Source organism: Babylonia areolata, chromosome 3 (genome assembly GCF_041734735.1).
Source record: "Babylonia areolata isolate BAREFJ2019XMU chromosome 3, ASM4173473v1, whole genome shotgun sequence".
NCBI classification, from domain to species: Eukaryota; Metazoa; Mollusca; class Gastropoda; order Neogastropoda; family Buccinidae; genus Babylonia; species Babylonia areolata.
Window position 1 is genome coordinate 15137875 of NC_134878.1, and position 23526 is coordinate 15161400.

The 23526-nt window shown below is 42.5% G+C and overlaps 1 protein-coding gene across 3 annotated transcripts; it reads right to left on the bottom strand.

The window, feature by feature from the left end:
- Nucleotides 1-2609: 2609 nt before the first annotated feature.
- LOC143279764 (CD151 antigen-like) lies at nt 2610-18256 on the bottom strand. Of its 3 annotated transcripts, none has more exons than XM_076583892.1 (9): nt 18202-18256; nt 15074-15331; nt 13047-13247; nt 12618-12692; nt 9864-9971; nt 8715-8805; nt 6571-6719; nt 4523-4606; nt 2610-2903 (listed from the first exon to the last, which is right to left on the bottom strand). In XM_076583892.1, the coding sequence occupies exons 2-9, from the start codon at nt 15203-15205 to the stop codon at nt 2850-2852; spliced, it is 894 nt and encodes a 297-aa protein (XP_076440007.1). In that variant the 5' UTR covers nt 15206-15331; nt 18202-18256; the 3' UTR covers nt 2610-2849. The 3 variants fall into 3 exon arrangements, with proteins under 3 accessions (XP_076440007.1, XP_076440008.1, XP_076440009.1); XM_076583893.1 differs by lacking the exon at nt 18202-18256 and adding an exon at nt 18011-18155; XM_076583894.1 differs by lacking the exon at nt 18202-18256 and adding an exon at nt 17774-17794.
- Nucleotides 18257-23526: the final 5270 nt, after the last annotated feature.

Sequence of the window (23526 nt, forward strand, 5' to 3'; positions counted from 1 at the left end):
TGTGAACAGAAGGCCGCAAATGCAAGTGTGCCTATATTGCTATGTAGGGAATCTCAATGAACAGATGTCAATGAATTGAGATAGAAATATAATTGTACATGTTAATATGAAAGTCGTCTGAACCTATCCCATAAGCACATACACATGTGTATACCGATGGATAAGTACGCATCTATACGTGAAAGCAGAAATGCGTATGAATGTAGCAATATATCTCATATATATGTATATATGTGTGTGTGTATATATATATGTATATATATATATATATATATATACATATATATAGATTTTTTTTTTTTGATTTTTTTATTTTTTTTATTTTTTATTTTTTATTTTAATTATGTATAGATTTTTCTATATATATTTCGTGATTGTTGCTTGTGATAATAAATCAAATGGATAGAAGGGGAAATATTGTGATGCATTTCCTGTAGCCAATAGCCTGAGAAACAGCAAGAAAAGTGCAGTTGCTATGCAAAGATGTGTAAAGTCCCTGACTGGGCATGAGGACCCAATGAGAAACCGAAAGAAAACATCGTTGGTGGACAGCACGGGGGGCAGGAGTGATGTGCTGTGTCGGCGAAACTAACCACAGCTTCGAGCGCCTAGGTTACAAATGTGGAGTTGCCTCCCTTGGCGCCGAAAATCATCGAAAAGGAATGTGTCTTTAGAGCACATATCCCCCTTGTGCGACGTGTCCTCGCTGAACAGGGAGGAGTGTCATGTTGTGTGTCAGAGTCCGTGGTTCGATGCCACCGTAACCGACACAGGTGAAAACGAGCGCAAGGGGAATAATTATAATGCCCCTTAGTGCCGTGGGCATCCCAACCCGAATCGGTTGCCATCGGACGCGAGACGGTCAGGGCATGTGGCATGACGGCGCCGTAATCGAGTGTTATGGGCGTCGTGGGCGAGGGGGGTGACAAGTCCGTCGGCTTGCCGTGGGATGTGCATCCCCCTGTTGCTGAACGGCGGTCCAATCTCGCGAACAGCTCCTGCGAGAGGACCGGCGTTCAGTTGTCAGTTGTGTGTTGACGGATAAAGTGATAGACAAGATCGGCCCGAGCACTGCCGAGAGGCAGGATCGAGTTATTAATACATGTAAGAATTATCTTGATATTCATTGTGAAAACTTTAAATACAAAACTCGTTTACATATTTTCTGATTTTTCAAGCACTGCGCACTCAATGTTGAAAAATGCAACAGACATACGTGGGGACTCTCTTTTTCTTCCCCACTTCAAGCGGGTAAAAGGCCTTGTCAGGCTTGCACGCCTTGATATTGATATATGATATGATATAAGAGGTACTCCAACGTGGAAGTGCCAATATTAGTCTGGGAAACAGCCGAGTTAGGCAATGGGGCAGAAGAATCCAACACTGCCTAAGTTCCAATGGGGCGTGCATGTACCTGCTCTGTGGGCGCAAGGCGCGGCACCAGAAGGCAGAGTGGTGCATAATTGCTGCAGCAAGTTTAGCGATGAGTTGCTGATTGTTTGGTTGAGTAGCTTGCTGAGACACCATTAGTGGATGGGAAACAGCAGCACTCGGCGGTGTGGCAGATGGGGTCATCACCGCATAGCTTGGTAGGACCGTGCACACACTCGCACTGAAGGCGAGGAGCAGTGCCGGTGCAAGGGAAATAACTGCGGCGGTCACCGGCAAGGGTGCCGAAGCAGGGGTTGCCTCCCTTGGATCGGGTGATCCGGACAAGGGGGGGGGGGGTGCACGCGTATGGGCAAGCGTGTCCCCTAGTGGTCCACCTTCCTCCCTACACCAGGGGAGGGCATCCCTACACGCCTCGGTCGCTATTGGATCCGAGACGGTCGAGGCAAGCCGCGTGGGGGGTCGTGTGATCCGATGTCACGGCCGCCACCACGGACGCATCGCACATAGGGCCCAGTCTAACGTGCGGATCCAAGACAAGCTGCCTTTTTTTTTTTTTTTTTTCACAAGGGATTGTGGCCATTCCATTGGTGCAACTGTGGGTATGGTAAAGAGATAGAGGAGATCGACTCGTACACTGCCGACTGGCAGGGCCGAGAAAACGCGGATCGCGTCGAGTGAGTTCGCGGATCGATAAAAATGACATGAAAGGTAACACTGACCTGAGTATGTGACCACAAACCTCTAGAAGTCATCAGAGGAGGTGGCGGAGGTCTGGAGTCGACCGGAGGGAGCGGAGGAAGTGGAGAAGGCGGCGGGTTGGCGTTGTTTAGAGGGCCAGGAGTAGAGGGCCCAGAGTGTCAGCGAATCGATTGCGATCGCGCTTTAATTTTAGCACGATTCCCCAATCGAGCTACATAATTATGTGACCTGGTTGGAGACATAATTTGACCACAAACAAGAACGCCAGAGAATCGACAGACAGACAGAAAATACGAAAAAACTTAGCCGTATGAAGAGCACAGGTACAGGAGTCATGATGGCTGCCGGAAAAAGAGGGCGAGAACCAGTGGGACAAAGGGGAGGTTACCTACTTCCGGGAGGTTATCGGCCGTAGTTTCGTCTGCTCCGCATGGGCGGATAGTTTGCACAGGACAGGAATGTCAGACCCCTGCCGGAGTCTGCACTAGTTGGGTCACGGTTAAGTATGTGTAATTAAATCCAAATTTACCAGAAGAAATGCGCTACACAAATGCCATTCATTACTATCATTATTTAACTAACTAAATACAACTTAAAAATGGAATGTTGCTGATAAAAGAGCAAAAATCTCTTTGAAGAAAACACAAAACCTGATTCACAGCAGATCACAGCCGTTGAAGAGACTGGTGCATAAAAACCTCAGCAGTGAAGGGCTCTGTCAAAGTTGCAGTCGTGGTGCTCATGCTTGCTGCCCCAACTCACTGGCCAAGCATCGTACGGTACATGCAGATAGACAGCACCAGTTCCACCAGCTGTAACAGTGCACACAAGGAATTCAAACTTACTGCTCTGCTTGCAAAACAATGTGATGGGTGCAACAGCTGAAAGGTTAAAGCGTTGGACTTTCAATACGAGGGTCCTGGGTTCGAATCTTCGTGACAGTGCCTGGTGGGTAAAGGGTGGAGATTTTCTGAGCTCCCAGGTCAACATATGTGCTGACCTGCTAGTGCCTGAACCCCCTTCATATGTATACGCACGCAGAAGATCAAATACGCACATTAAAGATCCCGTAATCCATGTTCTTGGGTTATGGAAACAAGAACATACCCAGCATGCACACTCCAGAAAATAGAGTATGGCTGCCTACATGGCGGGGTAAAAAAACAACAACAAAAACTATCATACATGTAAAATATTACATGTCTGTCTGAGTGTGTATGTGTGCGGGATTGAAATCTGACCGAATGACATAGGAAAGGAATGATAAGCGCCCAGTGGCAGCCGTCAGTTGGCTCTACCAGTTGGCAGCCTGTTGTACAAATGACCCTGTGTTTGTAAAGCGCTCAGAGCTTGGTCTCCGACCCGAGGATAGGCGCTACATAAGTATCCATATCAATCAATCAAAAAACCATCGTGGTGTCAGCTTCAGTCTGCTAACATTCTCTCCATTTTGATCAAGCTGTCTTTGTCAAATTTCTAGCCTCTCTTCTGTATTAAACGCTCTTTTGAAGACTTTGCACATGCAAAAATCTTACAAAAAATCCCCGAAATATAGAGGCAAAATGATGACTGCCACTGCAGAAGTCAGCCCTCAAGATTGTAAATGGTGGATCAGCATGAGAACAGGTGTTTGAATTAATCAATAAATAAAATACAATGGCTAATTTTTCCCACAATAGTGCTAAAATTCTGTATCACATGGAAGGAAAATCACACATAACCAGCAAAAGATTCAAATGTTGCTTACGGTCCAGCCAGAGGCTTTAACCCTTTCATCACGAGTCAATTCAGTGTGCAGCAACACTCCCTGGTGCCAGAAGTACAGAAAAGATGGCGTCTAACAATAACTGGGGACTCCCCTGTGATGTGTAAATATTTCTTATCCTACATAAAAAATTGAGTGGTAGGTTTGACGGGCGCTATAGCCGACCGGTTAAAGCGTTTGACTATCAATCCAAGGGTCCCAGGTTCGAATCTCGGGAACAGCGCCTGGTGGGTAAAGTGTGGAAATTTTTCCGGTCTCCCAGGTCAACATATGTGCAGACCTGCTTGTGCCTGAACCCCTTTCGAGTGTATACGCAAGCAGAAGATCAAATGCGCACATTAAAGATCCAGTAATCCATATCAAAGTTCGGTGGGTTATGGAAACAAGAACATACTCAGCAGGCACACCTCCGAAAACGGAGTATGGCTGCCTGGTGGGGTAAAAACGGTCATTCGCATAAAAGCCCACTCATGTGCATACGAGTGAACATGGGAGTTGCAGCCCACGAATGAAGAAGAAGAAAAGAAGAAGAGGAGTGGTAGGTTCGCAGGTAACAAACCCATGATATGGTTGCATATGTGCTCTTCCTGACTGGTGCTGAAATGTGAGCTTGGAGGTGAAAGGGTTAAAGGGGCCCCAACAAAAGATTTAGTCAACAAAACTCACCATGAAGACACCCACAACTATTGCGCATGTGCCGATGACCACCCCCGTGTAACTCAGGTAAGTCTCCAAAGCATCAAAACAGCCCTGAAACAATGCACACAACAGTCCTTCAGGTCTTCATTTTAACCCTTTCACCGACACACTTTCCTTCTCTCCTGTTCCAACCGATTACCAGTTGCGGAAGATAATAATAAATAATAATTTAAAAATAATCTTAAAATGCTAGCATGCAAACTGTTGCATGATATACATAACCCATACTTTATGGAAGCAAAATGGACAGTCTTTCAATTTCTGACAATTTTAAGTTAATCTAATACACGGGTTAGCAATGAGTGAAAGTGAAATAAACTCATATCATTTCTGAACATATTCACTGACATTTAAATCAAATGAAAAAAACAAAGAAAAGAAAAAGAGATGCATATATCTGAAGTTCTGAGAGGGATATTTACAATAATATTCAGGAATGACCATACAAAGTGCGACTGGATGCTGCTTCTTGTGAATAATCAAAGTAGACATATCAAGCTTTCTGACTGGTGCTCACTGTTTTCTGAAACTTCTGCAGATTTCCAATTAAAAATGCATAACGAGAGGCTTCTGACCGAACATTCAGTTGGTGGCACTGAAAGCAACCCACTTTTCCTACAGAATATTTGGTTGGTTTCAGTTTCAGGAGGCGACATCATGGTGACAAATCCATGTACACTGCACCACACCTGCCAGGCAGATGCCTGACAGCAGCATAACGCAATGCGCTCAGTCAGGTTTTGAGCGCATGCTTAATATATATTTGCGTACCTACCAAGAGTGGATTTCTTATGCAGAATTTTACCAGAGGACAACCCTTTTGTTGCTGTGGATTCTTTTACAGTATGCAAAGTACCGGTATTTGTATTTCTTTTTATCACAATAGATTTCTCTGTGTAAAATTCGGGCTGCTCTCCCCAGGGAGAGCGTGTCGCTACACTACAGCGCCACCCATTAAAAATTTTTTTTTTTCCTGCGTGCAGTTTTATTTGTTTTTCCTATTGAAGTGGATTTTTCTACAGAATTTTACCAGGAACAACCCTTTTGTTGCCGTGGGTTCTTTAATGTGCACTAAGTGCATGCTGCACATGGGACCTCGGTTTATCATCTCATCTAAATGACTAGCGTCCTGACCACCACTCAAGGTCTAGTGAAGAGGGAGAAAATATCAGTGGCTGAGCCGTGATTCGAACCAGCGTGCTCAGATTCTCTCGCTTCCTAGGCGGACGCGTTACCTCTAGGCCATCACCCCATATGTATGTGCTGCACATGGCACCTCAGTTTATTGTCTCATAAAAAATTATCAGACGCTCAGTTTGATTTTCGTAACAGGAGAGAAAGGGTGGGACTGGGAATCAGAGACCCTCAGGGACACCCCATGGCCAAAGGAAAAGACAAGGTTTGTTTCAGGTTCTCCAGATATAATTAATAATTATTCACCGTCCCACACCACCCCTCACTCAAAACAGATTTTATCAGCATCCTGTGGAGTTACAAATTCAGATGACTTTTTTTTCTGCACGAAATAATTCAGGCTTCTTTTCTTGTCACTGAATGAAAAAAAAAGAAGATATAAAAAGAGTAAAAAATGGTTTTCATGTGGATGATGGTAAGTTGTTAAAAAAATCCAAATTAAACTAGACATGAGTGAAGATTCCCATATTTCCTTTTTTTTTGTGGAGGGGTGGTGGGGAAGGAGCTACTGGAAGGAAATGAAGAGTAGACTTTTTCCACATTTATCCCCCAAGTCTTGGCTGTCCACTAGTACAGACGAGTGAGTGTGGGAGTTGCAGCCCATAAACACAGAAGAGGAAATAAAAAGAGGGACAAGACAACATCTAAATAACTCAAAAAGTGTTCAACTTACCTCCTGGTCATCACACATATACACCATTTGACACCTACCAAAATTAGAAATTCATAACACACACTTGCAATTCCTACTGTCGCCAATACATTTTCCCCTTTTTTAAATAACAAGAAAAAATTTGACCCCCAGACGCGAACTCACTCACCTTGGTGTACAAGGTATAGTTGAGAGCTGACAGGGGGAAATCAATGGGAGGACCATGTGTTGGGGGGCCCACCCCAGCGACCTTGCCCGTGCACTGATCCATGAACTGGATGCTGGCATCACAGCAGCTCTCCGGCACCAGGCTGTTGTCTGGAAAGGGAGGCAAACCAAAAGAGGTGGGCTGAGAATCTGTGAGATATCGCACATGTTTGTATCATGCCTGAGAATCTGTGAGATATTGCACACGTTTGTATCCTGCCTGAGAATCTGTGAGATATCGCACACGTTTGTATCATGGCTGAGAATCTGTGAGATATCGCACACGTTTGTATCATGCCTGAGAATCTGTGAGATATCGCACACGTTTGTATCATGCCTGAGAATCTGTGAGATATCGCACACGTTTGTATCATGCCTGAGAATCTGTGAGATATCGCACACGTTTGTATTATAACTGGGTTAGTAAGGGTAACACGACATCTAAAATACATGCTAAAAAAAACTTACACAATAGTACCACCTGATAATTCTTACTCAGGTACAAACACTAATGATCAGTACCAGATGTATGAAGCACAAGCTGCCAAAACCAACACGAGCCTCTATCACTGCATAATGGGTATCAAATTAACACACCTGCCAGGTATTTAAAAGCATATGCTGCAGATCCATTGCACAATTCATTTCTGCGATTCACTGATGAACTGGAAGGTGGCTCTGCAAACCTATTCCAGAAGTGCAGAGTCTGGAGCAGCTGGGGTGCTGGAAGCTGGTCGCTGTGATCACTGCCAGGTTACTCCCTAATCAATAGTGGGGCAACTATCCCCGACTCGGCAGGTCCCCATATGGTGGACAAGGAGATGGCCCTCAGATGTAAGGTTAACTGCAATATTCGCAGTTCCTGGTCAGTGGGTGATGTTCCTATCAGGACAGGGCAGTGCAACAGGTGGCACCGTTGCACTGGCTGAAATACCCCATGTGTCCTATGACAGGTTCATCATGCGTTCAAGTGGTGTGCTATAACCTCTAGCCCATAGGTGGGGTTCTTGGAGAAACAATTGCCCTGCATTCACACAGCAGGTCTTTCTCTCTCTCTCTTTCTTGTTTTTTAAAATAATTTTTTTACTGCCCCATCATCAGCACTGTTTCAGTGGCATTACTCACGCTCTGCTCATTTCGAATCCCCATACAGGGTCAAATCTGGGTTCATCTATCGCAGTCTGAGCACGGACAGTCCACAGGGAACCACTGATGTTAGGTAGCCAGAAGACCACAGTGCAGGTCTTTGGGCCATGAGCTAAGGGTGAGGTAACCACGACAGAAACCCTGAATGCTGAAGACATACTTGCTGGGCTGCACGGTGCACTCTAACAAACCACAACACCATGCATCATCGCCTATGACAAAGCAATTAATTGATGAACTGGAAGGTGGCTCTGCAAGCCCGAACCGGAAGTGCAGTCTATGGAGCAGCTGGGACGCTGGAAGTTGGTCGTCGTGATGACCGCCAGTGTTGCACTGTTGCGTTGTTCCCTGACAGCAATAAATCTCTTATGCCAGGCCTCTCTCAAAACTGGTTGAGGCTTAACAGACAGAGGCTCGCCGACACATTCAATCTTGTGCATAATCCTCCTGCTTCTGGACTTTTTTTCTTGCACCAAAGGAAGCTTTGATAGAGTGTTTGTAACTTTTCTCTGGTCAGCCTTGGTGTCTTTTGCCACAAGCAAGTTCTCCATACAGCAGGTGTGTGGACATGTGGTGCTGCTTTTTGCAGAGATGACATGCCCAGCCTGTCCGCACTGGGTCTTGATGATCACAGAGTGATACTGGTTGAATCAGTGTGGTCTTTGTATACAAAACTGATTCATACACACACTGCCACAATGCTAAATGTCTGAAGAATATGCTGTCAAAACCAATATAACCTACACTTTGTCACAGAACTGTGCAGCTGTATCAAGTACACACACTGCCATATAACATATACTTCCCCATTCCCTGTCTTTGTCCTATCTGAATCAAGCATGCACACACACACACACACACACACACACACACACACACACACACACACACACACACATATCCTCTCAACGTGTCAAACAGGAGGTATGGGCAGTACCCAACATATGGACAAGAACTCACTGTTGTATCCTCCAGTGTACCACAGACTGGACTTGTACAGGGCCCATGATGTTGAGCTGTTGGCATCACCATAGGCTCCACAACAACTGAACTGCACACACACACGATACAGTGATACAACATGAACAATCAGGGGGTGAGATGGAGTTGGCTTGGTGGTCTGGGATGGGCTTGGTCTGGTGTGTAAAAGGCAAGGACAACTACTGGACATTTCCCAACATTACCAAGTTACTTTTTTTTTGGCATTGCAACTGCTCAGTGCAAGAAGAAATGTTTTTATAATTACATGTTCCTGTATTATTGATACTTCAAAAAAAAGTTATTCATAACCAAAAAAAAACAACAACAAAAAACAAAACAAAACAAAACAAAAAAACCAACCCAATAAAAATCAGCTACTGATACTGCTTTAAATCACTCAACGTCTTTGTACTTGTCAGGAATTTAACAGTTTTATGAATCAAATGTTTCTATTAAAGAGAAAAGTTCCATCTCAGTGTTAAAGAATGCCTGGGCACAAATTTATTCTCTTAGAATATTTATTTGATCCTGCAGTGCATGTGTAAAACGAGAATACAGGTACACCTCACATCTTTCACCAGAGAACCACCCCTGTTGCCATCCTCTTTGTTTTTTGTTTTTTTAATTTTTCTTTTTATAATGATCTATTGATGCATCTCTAAGGTTTTATGGTGTAATAAATGGAGGGCGGACCCAACATTTTGCACAGCTTGATATAGTTTCTCCCCAGCCTTTGGCCATCTCTCATACCTTTTAAGACAATCAGTATAGTTTTCTATTGACTTGTAAACTGCTGTCTTTAAACCGATTGGTGTAACAATTCTACATCTTATCTTAAACATTAAATTCAAGTTATATAATTTACTTTCTTATTTATGCTAACAATTATTAACAACATGTGCTGTATGTGGACATGTGACTGTAACTTGATACAAATTGTGTATGAAAATGTGTGTGCATGCAAACGTGCACGCATGCACGTGTGTGTGTGTGAGTATGAGAGTGTGTGTGTGTGAGTGAGAGAGTGTGCATATATGTCATTGTGTGCATGTGTGTGTGCTTGAGCACACGTGCATGTGCATGCATGTACAGCGTCTAGTGACCGATGCTGGCAAAGACACGACGTACAGACTGCTGGATGTCATCCCACGCGTCAGTGATCCTGCGAGATCTTTTCTGGATGCCGTACTGGTGCGTCAGAACATCCTCCATCTTCTCCTTCACCTTGTCCTCCAGCTGCCCACACACATCACCACCAGTCAGTCAGGTCAGGGGCAAAGACCCCACATAAACTATAGTGTTGGCTGGCAAAAAAACCCCAAATGAAACAAAAAACAAACAAACTGAACACTGTCATGTTCTCCATCTTAACCATTCTAGTCACTGCAGCAGTCCCCAGGAACACACCTGACCAGCACAGCCCCAGCCTTTAACGAGGGAGGGGAGGGGCGGGGCTGGAGACCAATGATTCCGCTGAGTGGGGGGTTCACGCAGGCCTTGACGACAGAAGGGCATTCCAGAAACTGGAAAGTAATTGTGCTTCCACAAATAGTACTGTGTGATTATTTGAACATGCTATGAGGTATGGGTGCTGTGTTCTATGACATTTAATGTATACATTACATGCAGACATCGGTGGATGAAGGTGCATGTATACAGGTGCTGATATGTTTGTGTGCATGTCTGTGGATTTGTGTGCTTGTGGCAGTGTGTGTTTGTGTTTATATGTGTATGTATGTACATATGTGTGCATGTGTGTGAGTTTGTATGTATTTGTATGGATAATTGAATGATATACTCAGTGTAAGGAAATGATGATGTTTATCCATTTTGTTGTTTTTTTGTGCGTTTTTTTTCTGGTCGTGTGTCAATGTTTGGTTTCGTTGTCTAAAATGAAATTAAAAAAGGTTCATCAAAAAAAAAAAAAAAAAAAAAAGTACTGTGGCCTATTGTTCTGCCCAGGAAGCGAAAGAATCTGAGCGTGCTGGATCAAATCCTACCCTTGCCAGTATTTTTGCCCCCTCCACAAGACCTTCAAAGTGGTGGTTTGGACGCTAGTCAATTGGATGAGATGATAAATGGAGGTCCCATATGTTGTATGCACTCAGCACACCTAAAAGAACCCACAGCAGCAAAAGGGTTGTTCATGGCAAATTTCAAGTAGAACAAGAGAGGCAAGGCCTTCAAGACTCACTTGTGATACACTTAAAAAAAAAAAAATCCAAGCTTTTTATGTATTGAGTATAATTTCAAAATGTAATGTTTAAGATGAGAAAGATCAGTTTAAAGCAAATTAAGTCCCCTTGCATAATTACAGAGTAATTTCCCTTCTTTACTATCTGCACCAAAACGTTTGCAAAATAAATAAAATTTCCATGCTTAGCAAAAGAAGTTCCTGTCTGAACAAAAAATGATAATAATGACTGTTCTTGTTGTTGGGTCAGAATATCAGATCAAAGTGCCAAGTTTAGAGAATACAAAAAAAAAAATATATATAACAGTAAATGCAGTTTGCATATAATTCGGCTTCATTTTTTGTTTTGTTTTTTGTGCCCATCCCAGACGTGCAATATTGTTTTAAACAAGATGACTGGAAAGAACTGAATTTTTCCTATTTTTATGCCTAATTTGGTGTCAACTGACAAAGTAGTTGCAGAGAAAATGTCAATGTTAAAGTTTACCACGGACACACAGACACACACACACACACACACACACAGACAACCGAACTCCGGGTTAAAACATAGACTCACTTTGTTTACACAAGTGAGTCAAAAATCCACTCTGAAGCACGGCACTGTAGTGGCACTCTGTCCCTAGGGAGAGCAACACTAATTTCACACAGATATCTGTTAACACAAATAGTAATACAACACAACACAACACAACACAATACAGGCTCCTCCCTTACACCACAAAATGATGGGCGCAATAGCCGAATGGTTAAAGCGTTGGACTTTCAATCTGAGGGTCCCGGGTTCGAATCTCGGTGACGGCGCCTGGTGGGTAAAGGGTGGAGATTTTTCGGATCTCCCAGGTCAACATATGTGCAGACCTGCTAGTGCCTGAACCCCCTTCGTGTGTATACGCAAGCAAAAGATCAAATACGCACGTTAAAGATCCTGTAATCCATGTCAGCGTTCGGTGGGTTATGGAAACAAGTACATACCCAGCATGCACACCCCCGAAAGCGGAGTATGGCTGCCTACATGGCGGGGTAAAAACGGTCATACACGTAAAAGCCCGCTCGTGTATATACGAGTGAACGTGGGAGTTGCAGCCCACGAACAAAGAAGAAGACACCACAAAATCTCTCAGCCCACAGCGAAGTCCAAAATGCACACTAAAACATGACAAAGGTCATGCGCTGGTTACAGGGGAAGGACTAAACAGCTGGTCGTAACAAATCAGTTATTTGTCTCAGGTCCTAAGTCCTGGATCTTTTTTTTTGCAGAAAAAAAGGACACAAAGCCATCACATGTAATTCAGCTTGTCTTCATTCTCCCATTAATTCTCTGGCTGGTCTGTAAAATCCGTAACATCAATAAATGCCTCATCTCAGCTCAACATCAACCAACAACAACAACAACAAAAAGACAACAACAAAAAAGACCGACGCAGGTAACACACACACAACAGTAGTCAGTGGAATCTCTGCAGACATACAATTTCAATTAACAGATATTGACTTGCAGAGAATGAACCACTAAATAACAAAAGCAAATCACTCACTCACATTATGCACAGAAATATATATGGACATATATATTGCCCCCTCTTCCCAGTTAGATACTATGGTGTAATACCCTATAACTTCCCTGAAGATATGTGTCACATAGCAAAAGTAGGTCAAGGCTGCAGAAAGCCTATAATTATACATACCTCACCCAGCAAGACATATCCCAAAATGCCTGCCACAAACAGCATCACCGACATGAAGGCCAGCAAGCCCAGATGCTGCAAACACACAATACATTTTTTAAAAACAATTTTTAATGAACATGATAATTTGGTCAGTATGTCACTTTTGTGTATTTGTATTCTAAAACAGGTACACACAGAGACAGAGTAGATGCATCAATTCTCTCTCTCTCTCTCTCTCTCCACACACACATACACACACACACACACACACACACACACATATATATATATATATAACACCTAGATTCACACCATGAAAGAGGATCAGGCCCAATCTTCCTAAAGTGGCTATGAATTCACTGCCCCCCCTGTTTGCCGCTAAAGGGCTACAGGACCTTTCACATTCACCCCCCCCCCCCCCCCCCCCCCCCCGAACCCTCCACTCACCAATCCCATGATGCACTTGTAGCGGGTGAAGACACCGCAGAAGCCAAGCAGGGTGATGGCGATGATGGCGGCGCCCGTGATGATCATGAGGTAGGAGTCCACCTTGTACAGGTCCTCATCGATCAGCTTCGACAACTGCTTGCTGCCGTACTCCGCTTCCAGCGTCCAGATCCCGATGCCCAGAATGGCCAGACCCCCCACCTTTTTTGGACAGGAAAAATTTTCAGTTTCTCACAGTGGTGTGTCAATGTGTTCAGGACAAATCCATACATCCACATAGTGGATTTCTCCTATAGGATTTTTTTTTTTGCCAGAGGACAACGCTTGGTGTCACTGCATTCAGACAAATCTATATCCATCCACAGAGTGGATTTCTTCTAGAGAATTTTTTTGCCAGAGAACAACACTTGGTGTCACTGTGTTCAGACAAATCTATACATCCATCCACAGAGTGGATTTCTTCTACAGAATTTTTTGCCAGAGAACAACGCTTGGTGTCACTGCATTCAGACAAATCTATACATCCATCCACAGAGTGGATTTCTTCTACAGAATTTTTTTGCCAGAGAACAACGCTTGGTGTCACTGTGTTCAGACAAATCTATACATCCATCCACAGAGTGGATTTCTTCTACAGAATTTTTTGCCAGAGGACAACGCTTGGTGTCACTGCATTCAGACAAATCTATACATCCACCCACAGAGTGGATTTCTTCTTCGGAATTTTTTGCCAGAGGACAATGCTTAGGATGTCATGGGTTCTTTTTCCATTCGCAAAGTGCATGCTGCATATGGATCCTTGGTTTATCACCTTATCTGAATGACTTGGCCTTCAGTTTGATTTTCCAGTCAAACTTGGGAGAAAGGTTCAAACACCCAGATTCAAACACTCGACTGTTGGCCGCTGTTCTTTCTCTGTCTCTGGACCTTTCAATTGGAATGAACTTCCCTCTTTCGCTTCGTCAAGTCTCCACACTCAGCTCTTTCAAGTCTGGCCTTAAAATGCACCTCTTCACAAATGAGCCTCCCTTGCCAGCCTCCTCCTTGTCTTTAGTTTCTACAGTTTTAGAGTTATGCATGCGTGTGAATGACTGGTGCGAAATCGCTTTGATTGGTCTCTGCACAAGATTCAGCGCTATATAAATACCATTATTATAAAGGGCTAGAGCAGGAACTGAACTCAGACCTTCACAGACGCTCTACTGGCAGATAAACTTGTCAGCAATTCTGCCACCTTCCTCCCCAAACAAATATCATTTGCAGAGAGGGTGTAAGTGGTGCAACGGAGCCAGTAGACATTGCAAGCAGATGCGACCACATGCAGGCAAAAAAAAACAACAAAGGGGGTGACGATGCACTGTAGCGACCTGCTCTCCCTGCGGAGATCTAAACACAGACAAATCTGTTGTGACACAGAGTAATACAATGCAATAACAGTACAATACAGTGCAATCATTTCGTTGGAACAGAGGTCACAAGAATATCATGAGTTACCTCCCTTACACTCAATACTTGCTTGAGCATGTTGGTTTTGTGAGGGAGGGTGAGTGGGGGAAGGGGGGTGGGGGGGGGGGGCTATGTGCAAATTGGAAAATAGGGTAAAAAAAAAAAAAAAAAAAAAGAGGAGAAATCATTAAGGATTTATCTAGTCACTACAATTTATTTAAAATTTCTTTTAAAGTTTTTTATTTTTTTATTTTTTGGTCATTCATAGGTAAGAGACAAATATGCATGTTTTTGTTTTTGAGGTAGGGGGTTGTTTGTTTCTTTTCCAGTGAAAATATATTTTTTAAATAATAAACAAAAAAAATTACTGAACAAGGCAAGTCTGAAGTCAATGTTTCTTTTGATTTAAATTGAATTTTGGCTGGGTGCCTTATTCATGCAATGCTATATATACTTATCTCTATATATATATATGATCTATACACAAATACACACATACATATACACGATATACATATACATATATACACACACACACACGCACATATATATATATATATATATATATGTGTTTTGCTCACCAAGACAATGGACAAAACAGAGAGAAGAATCATTCTCAGAAGCCTCTGATGTTTGTCCGAGTGGGTGTGGCCACCGTACAGTTCCCGGATGTCTTCATCCGGCTGCAGGTAATTCCGCATCATGGATGACATTCTGACCGAGTTTCTCTGGTGTTCCTTTTTGAGTGCTGCCCTTCTTGGAAGCGACTGGTCAGTGCTCCGTCTTGGAAGTGACTGCTGCTAGAGCTTGTGGGTCAAAAGGCTATGCTATTGGCATCCCTGAGAGTGACAAAGGAAGGAACAGATAACAATCAATAATGAAATAAATGCTCTGTCTTGGAAGTGACTGTTGCTAGAACTTGTGGGTCAAAAGGCTATGCTGCTGGCATCCCTGAGAGTGACAAAGGGAGGGAGGGATAACAATCAATACTGAAATAAATGCTCTGTCTTGGAAGTGACTGTTGCTAGAACTTGTGGATCAAAAGGCTATACTGTTGGCATCCCTGAGAGTGACAAAGGAAGGAACAGATAACAATCAATAATGAAATAAATGCTCTGTCTTGGAAGTGACTGTTGCTAGAACTTGTGGGTCAAAAGGCTATGCTGCTGGCATCCCTGAGAGTGACAAAAGGAAGGAATGAATAACAATCAATATTGAAATACCATCTGGGTTTTAAAGTTGAAAAAACAACAACACACACATCTAAAGCACACACACACACACACACACACACACACACACAATTCAACTGTCATTTCTTTAAAAAAACCCAAACAATATTTATCTTACGACCATTCACATTGGGAAAATTATTGCTATTCAAAGAAACTAGCTTCTCCATGCTCTTTGTAGCAGTAGTTGCAGCAGTACCAAGATAAGTAGTAGCAACCACACTGGATAATATACAAATCGCTCCTTATACTCATGATATCAATAGTGATAAACACCACTAAAATACAAAAAGAAAAAACACCACCACCAACAAAAAAGAAAAAGTAAAGAAAAAAAAAAAAAAAAAAAAAAAGAAAAAAAAAAAAAAGAGAACAATAACAGTGTTTCTATTCACACACACACACACTCACCATTTTAGATTCTGTACTCTATCTTTTCCACATTCTGTTCTCTCTCTCTCTGTCTGTCTGTCTCTTCCTTTCTTAGTCCCCTGCCCCCACCCCCACCACACCCCCTCCCCTCCACCCCCCTTTTCATTCGAATATACAGAAATGTCGATTTCTAATTAATAATAACAATCATCATTATGATAGAAATGATAATAATCCAAATGATAATAATATCATTTATTTTCAGTCTAATATCATCATCTTAGATGAACAGACTATATTATAAATAAATAAACGAACGAAACTATTCATAAACTCTTCTCTGGGTACCTTACAATTGAAAGTGAAATGCAACAGTTTTGATCAGAGGAGATACAGGATAGGATATAAAATAAAATTAAGAAAATCTGATAAGAAAAGAAAAGATTAGAGAGATAAGATGTGATACAACTTTAATGTCTGTAAATGCACAGAGATTTTGTCTTTTCGCTCAAGTACACATAACACATTAAACACGCCAAGCACAATCACTTTTAGAACATTAACATTCGTGAAAATATGGACCACAAGAACTAAAGAAATAAAACTGATGTTGACTAGGTAAGAAAAACTATGGGTCATTGACACTAAAATATTAGCTAAGTTAAACAGGTATACAATTCAATCACCAATAAATATCAATGAAGATTATTATATGTTACAATAACTTTTGTTTATGGTAAAAAAAAAAAAAAAAAAAAGAAAGAAAGAAAAAAGTGCTGTTAAACTAAAGTGTGATGACTGATATTCACACATTCAGTACAGCACAGGTAACAAGCCTAAATTTTTATGGCCAACAGATATGGACAAAAATGAGAAAATTTTGTGTTACATTATTCAGACGATTGTCACATGTTTGCTCATAACTTGAATAATTAATGCAGTAATGTTCTTGAATGATTTTTCCAGAATGTTTCTTCAAGTCTTTTCAAGTAAAAGGTTGGGAATGGTGGATGACACTACATAATCTGCATCTCATGCATAGTTTTGTTAATTAAAGTATTTTAAAAAATATGATTTTAACTATATTTTCAATAGGGGAGAGAGAGAGAGAGAGAGAGAGAGAGAGAGAGAGAGAGAGAGAGAGAGAGAGAGAGAGAGAAAGAGAGAGAGAAAGAGAGAGAGAGAGAGAGAGAGAGAGAGAGAGTGTGCGTGAATCATCAGAATCATATTTATTTGTCATGAAAACCATTAATGAAAGGTTTATAGACACAACAATAACGCCTCTGTGTGTGTGTGTGTGTGTGTGTGTGCACGCATGTGTGTGTGTGTGTGTGTGTGTGTTCCAAAATCTCATTCATATAATCTCAGCATTGCCTGGCAGGTGAAGAGATGAGAATTTTCCTGATTAGCCAAGTCACCATGCATTGTCCTGCATGTCTGTGCAAAAGATAAAATATGCATGCATAGAGTCCCATGTGTTCCCTCATCCGAGAATGCTGGCAGTACCTAAATATAGATACATGGTACACACTAGCGATGCAGTGCCTGAACCCCTATTCTAAGTATTTCTCATTCTCTGGGTATGTCACTATGTGCATACAATGCATCAAAATATAATACAACTCCCATGACAATGACAGTGGGTTATGGAAACAAAAACATCTCACGAGCACTTACCATCTTATTTTAGGGTTTGAGATTCCTGTGCTGTACCTGCATTTTCTCTCTCCATGTTATACATTACTATTAGTCATGGAACTTATTTTGATACTGAGTTACAAGTGTTTGGTAATCTTTGGGAGTCAGCCAAGGTCTAAACTTGTACCCCAAAACTACAATGTCCGCCTGTGGTTCGATCGCAACATATGGATTCCTGCATCGGAAAAAAAAATCAATACATCCAACGTCACTCACCAATTGGGAAGAGTTCTGTGTTGGCGGACGTCCCAAACACGGAACGACAAACAAAATTAATGGGGTATAAAACTAGTGCATTCGACAGGTTTAACACCTACCCGAGTTACATTTGCCTTAATGCAGTCTGTTTTAACACTATCTCTACATTCGCGTTCAGTCTATCAGTTTGAAACACAATGCTGACCAACCTTTCAACACAGGTACCCAAGCCTTGTTATTGTTCGTTACCTTCAAAACTGTGACGTCACTCAGGTAGCAACTTCCGAGTGGACGGATTCCAAGTCAGGAGAATAATCAAGAGTTGCGTCCCGTACACTGAAAACTCGCGTGGACTTGTTGGCGACTGAAGAGAGCTCTTCATGCAAGCAGGAGAACGAAAAGATTGTGACGATCATTTCAGTCAGATATCCGCACCCAAAACTGACCAAAAATGAACCCAGTCCATACCCCCCACTTACAACTTTGAGCTGGAAAATCTGCGCTTGCACTGACTCACAAATGACCAAAAAGAAAAAAAAAAGTCACAACTATCACCAACATCACCCTAAAAGATTTTTTTTTTTTAATTAGAAAAAGAAAAAAAAGAAAGAAAAAATAGAAAGAAAGAAAGAAAGAAAGAAAAAAAAAAAAGAGATGAAGGATCAAGAATGGATACTGGTCCAATTCGCTGTATGCCCCGGCTAACTGTCAAGGATATCAAAGATCCCGGCCCTGGTCAATGATGAAGCCAATGCACAATTCGGTGTGAATGCAATTCAGATTTAATTCAACAACAACAACAAAAATCCCGCACCGGCAGAGCACGGTAAGGGCATCGACACAGTTCAAGTTCAGCAAGGTACCTGTATAGATAGATAGAACAGCGTGAACGGAAGGTAATAAACTGATTCAGTCTGCTGGCATATTCAGCAACGGTGACCGTGACAAATCATCTACAGTATAACTTATTGCACGGTCGGTCAGTCCGTCGTGTGGGCGACACACACACAAACACACACGCACGTCCGCAGTACACACTGGCACACTCACACACACACACACACACACACTGACGTACGTACACACTGGCACACACACACACACACACACACACACACACTGACGCCGCGGGTGCGCACGTACACACACACACACACACACACACACACACACTGAAATCACTGAGACTATTACTGTATATACATACACTGATTTTTTAAATAGAATATCATGATTTGTATACGGTCATGAACCTTATTCTATTCTATTCACACGCACGCACACCACACACACACACTGACATGACACACACACACACACACACGCACTGACACACAAACACACACACACACACACACACACACACACACACTGGCACACTTGCAGGTAGGCCTATGTCCTTGACCAGGTATCACGAACTGCATGCGAGACTTGTCTCTGTACATTACAGGACACATACCGCACCTGCTCCAGCAATATCGATCCCAGACGAAAAGCCTTGTACACAAGAGGAGAGCGGCGTGTGTCAGTGAGGTAGGGAGCTATAGAAGTATCGACCATTGACACAAAAAAATTAAATATTCATGTGATGCCGAAAAATCAATTATACTAAGGATTTATATGATATTGAACGAGAAGGGCGACATGCACGCAAGCACGCGAATACAGACATTCGTACAATCACTCACGTGCGCGCGCACACACACTGACACACACACAATGACACCGTCACACACACACACACACACACACACACACAATCACACGATGACATTAACGCATACACACACACACACACACACACACACACACACACACACACACACAATCACACGATGACATTAACGCATACACACACACACACACACACACACACACACAGAGTCACACAATGACATTCTCGTGCGTGCGCACGCACACGCACACACTCACACACACAAACACGGCACGCGCGCGCACGTGCACACTATCACACACACAGACACACAAACACGCACGTACGCACGCACCTATACATACATGCAGTGTCAGGCACACTACGTTTTCTGAGCGGCCCTGTGAGCTGCAGTGATAGCTTCGCATCCAACCCCTGCTAGGTGCTCACAGTGAGCCAGGCGGTTCTTAGCTGTGCGTGGGATGCTTCCCCATATACATGTGTGTGTGTGTGTGTGTGTGTGTGTGTGTGTGTGTGTGTGTGTGTGTGTGTGTGTGTGTGTGTGTGTGTTCGTCAGTTCTTTTAGTTGAACGTCTTTTCACTAGAGGTGATATTAGGCGACGGTTGAAGAAAAAGAAGAAAAGAAAAGAAAAGAAAAGAAGAAGAAGAAGAAGAAGAAGAAGAAGAAAAAAAAAAAAAAAACAGGGAGGGAAAAGAAATTACTGTGTACGCATGCGAGTATGTGAATGTGTGTGTATGCGTGTGTGCGCATGTGCGCGCGCGCGCGTGTGTGTGTGTGTGTGTGTGTGTGTGTTACATACAGAAAATAATTGATTGAAGTTGTGTGTGTGTGTGTGTGTGTGTGTGTGTGTGTGTTCTTTCTCTAAACGTCTCTTCACATGTGTGCGTGCCTGTGTGTCAGAGAGAGAGAGAGAGAGAGAGAGAGAGAGAGAGAGAGAGAGAGAGAGAGAGAGAGAAATATATATTGGAGAACAACACTTAGGCCAGTGTATAAATCACGATGAAACCACCTTTCCAATACCCTGGAAGTTATGCATTTGGAGCGATGCATGAGAAACTAAATTATCAAAAACAACCATTGAAGAAAAAGCTCGGACATTAATTCATCGCGATCAGAAAGGCTACAATAACAATCATTCCAGTAGAAAAAAACAACAACAAACAATATCAATCAGTAGCCAGTAACCATAGCCAATATCGGGATGTGCGCGTGCGCGCGCGCGCGTTTGTCTACATTTTGTGTGGAGTGGGTTTGAGAGATGGAGTTGGAACGGGATGATCTGTGCGTGCGGGTGTATTTGTGTGTTTTTAGTATGCACGCGTCATAGCATTTTTCATTGTAAACGCTCAGGGCTGTTATATCATCAGACTGGGCGTACGGCCAAATGTTCTTTTCTTCTTATTATTATTATCATCACTATTATTATAATATTGTCATTTTAGGAACACTGGACTGCAAGCTATTGTTAAGTTCCACAGCTAAAAGCATGCGATTAAATGCACAGTTTCCCAACTGCCTGATGCGAGGAAAGGAAGTCAATAAATTCCTTCACAGAGTTCTTCTCAGCTAACCGCTCGATCCAATACCAAGCGGGGATACCAGGGTCTCTTTTACTATATATATATATATGCTTCTCACCTTGCTGAAATTCTGGCTGCTAGAAATTTCCTCTTTTCTGTCGCTCTCCTTGTTTCTGGCTTTCTCCTTTCTCCTCATGTCGTCTTAGTCTTCCTTTCCTATGTTTTGCCTTGATGCTGGTCCATTTGCTTTTTTTTGCTTTCTTTTTCTAGAAAGCCTGGAGTATTGTTTGTCATCTTCTAGACTTGAAATTGGGGGTATTCTCACTGTGTTGAATCTATTTTTCCTTCTGTCTTATTGGGCCAAGGTGTTCATCAGTAGCTACAGGGTTCGAGGCCCCGTTTCGGCATGGTGTTGTGTCTTTGAGAAAGGCACTTTACTCCGCGAATCGGCATCGCGTTGTGTCCTTAAGACAGGCACCTTACTCCGAACTTTCCTCACTCCACCCAGGTGTGAATGGGTAGGCCTACCTTACTCCGGTTGGGGAAGGTTCATACGGCGGCGGAAGGGGAGGATGGGGCCCCGCCTTCCTATGCCGAGGCCTGGACACTGAACTATGAATACACTGCCCCCATGGCAGTAAAAAAAGGCTATGGGGCCTTTCATTAACTTCACCTGCACTCTCTCAAATATGTGAGGTACCTGTTGGCAATTTCGGTGCTACATACCTGTTACTGTGAATAATTTTGTGTATTATGAAGGGCCTGTATTTGTGCTCAGTAGCCTATAGTTTTTTTGTTTTGTTTTGTTTTGAGTGTGTGTGTGTGTGTGTGTGTGTGTGTGTGTGTGTGTGTGTGTGTGTGTGTGTGTGTGTGTGTGTGTGTGTGTGTGTGTGTGTGTTTCCCTTCCAAATCTCTGTCGAAAAATTAACGGAAATGTCTCACAAGAAGCACGTCCCTGGATGATGTACACGATTATGTCTGTCCTTGTGCCTAACATGCTTAGTTCCTCTTTTTTTTCACCCCAGGACTGACTAGGTCGATTTTTCATGTAGCTTTTTTAAAGTCCTGATGTGGCCATATGCGGTCGGCTCGACAATAAGCATCAATGATAAATAAATGAATGAATAGATAAATATTCACTCCACTTCTTAATTTTGTCACCAGCAAACATCAGTTCTACGTTATATTCTCCAGTCTATCAATGAGAGCAAAGTGGATTATTTCATTCGGACTCATGAAAATAGGTATACGTTGTGCGTGTAAGCCTGAACGTGAAAATTTCAGAACAATGTAAGAAAGGTACACTTTAAATTGGGGTTGTGATGCACATCGAACCGTTACAATAAATATCACTTCATCTGGAAATTATCTTTTGTACTGACTGTGATATATGATCAAATTTTGGTCCGGTATAAGCACACATTACAGTTCATGGCTTTTCAGCGATTTATGGTCACACTTTCGAAAAAAAAAAAAAGATAAAAAAAGACACCATCATCTATTTCTTCTCTCAAAGACAATGTATCATCCCAAGGTACTAGATCATCCCGATTAGATGCCTTCTCGTTAAGCATTGCAGCCATTGCTGTAGTCATTTTCAACCCCCAGTTTCTTTACAACATGCACAGCAAACTGGATCTGTTTTCATTTCGAGAACCGGGTTCTGCAACATGTTTCGTTCTTTCGCAAGGTTTGTAATTACCTCATCGTAACGGGATTTCTGTAGGTGATTTTTTTTTTCTAATTTGTGTGGGGTCAAACATCATTGACAATAAGCACACATACAGGAGTAGCGTGAAGTGCCCTCAAAATAAGAAAAAGAAAGAAAGAAAGAAAGAAAAACCGGAAAAAAAGAGGACTCCCAAAAGCACTTAGTCTGAGTGGCAGGTGCTGTCACGAGGTCAGAGCAGACTCCAGAACCAATCAGATTCTCCCTGTCACTGTCTGAACCGACACTGACGGCCCATCGTGGCAACGACCCGGACCCAGCCTTCAGTGACTTGTCACGGGGTAGGGGGGTGGGGGTGGAAGGGTGCGGGGGTGGGGGTTGCTGTGTTGCTTCTCTGGAAGAAGACTTCTGGTGCTTTTAATGACCTGGGTTAAAGAGGTGCGCTTTTTTTTTTTTTTTTTTTACTATAGGGAAACAGACAAGAACGGCAGTGGAGGGAAAACTAAACGATAAATGAATGAATAGATGAAAGAATAAATAAGAAAATAAATAGATCAATAAATAGATAAATAAATAAATAAGCAAAGAAATAAACAGAACAGGTACGCGGCTGGAAAGTTTCGTGCCAGCGCCCCAAATTCCAAGGTAGTCTATTTGAACGGCAGTTTT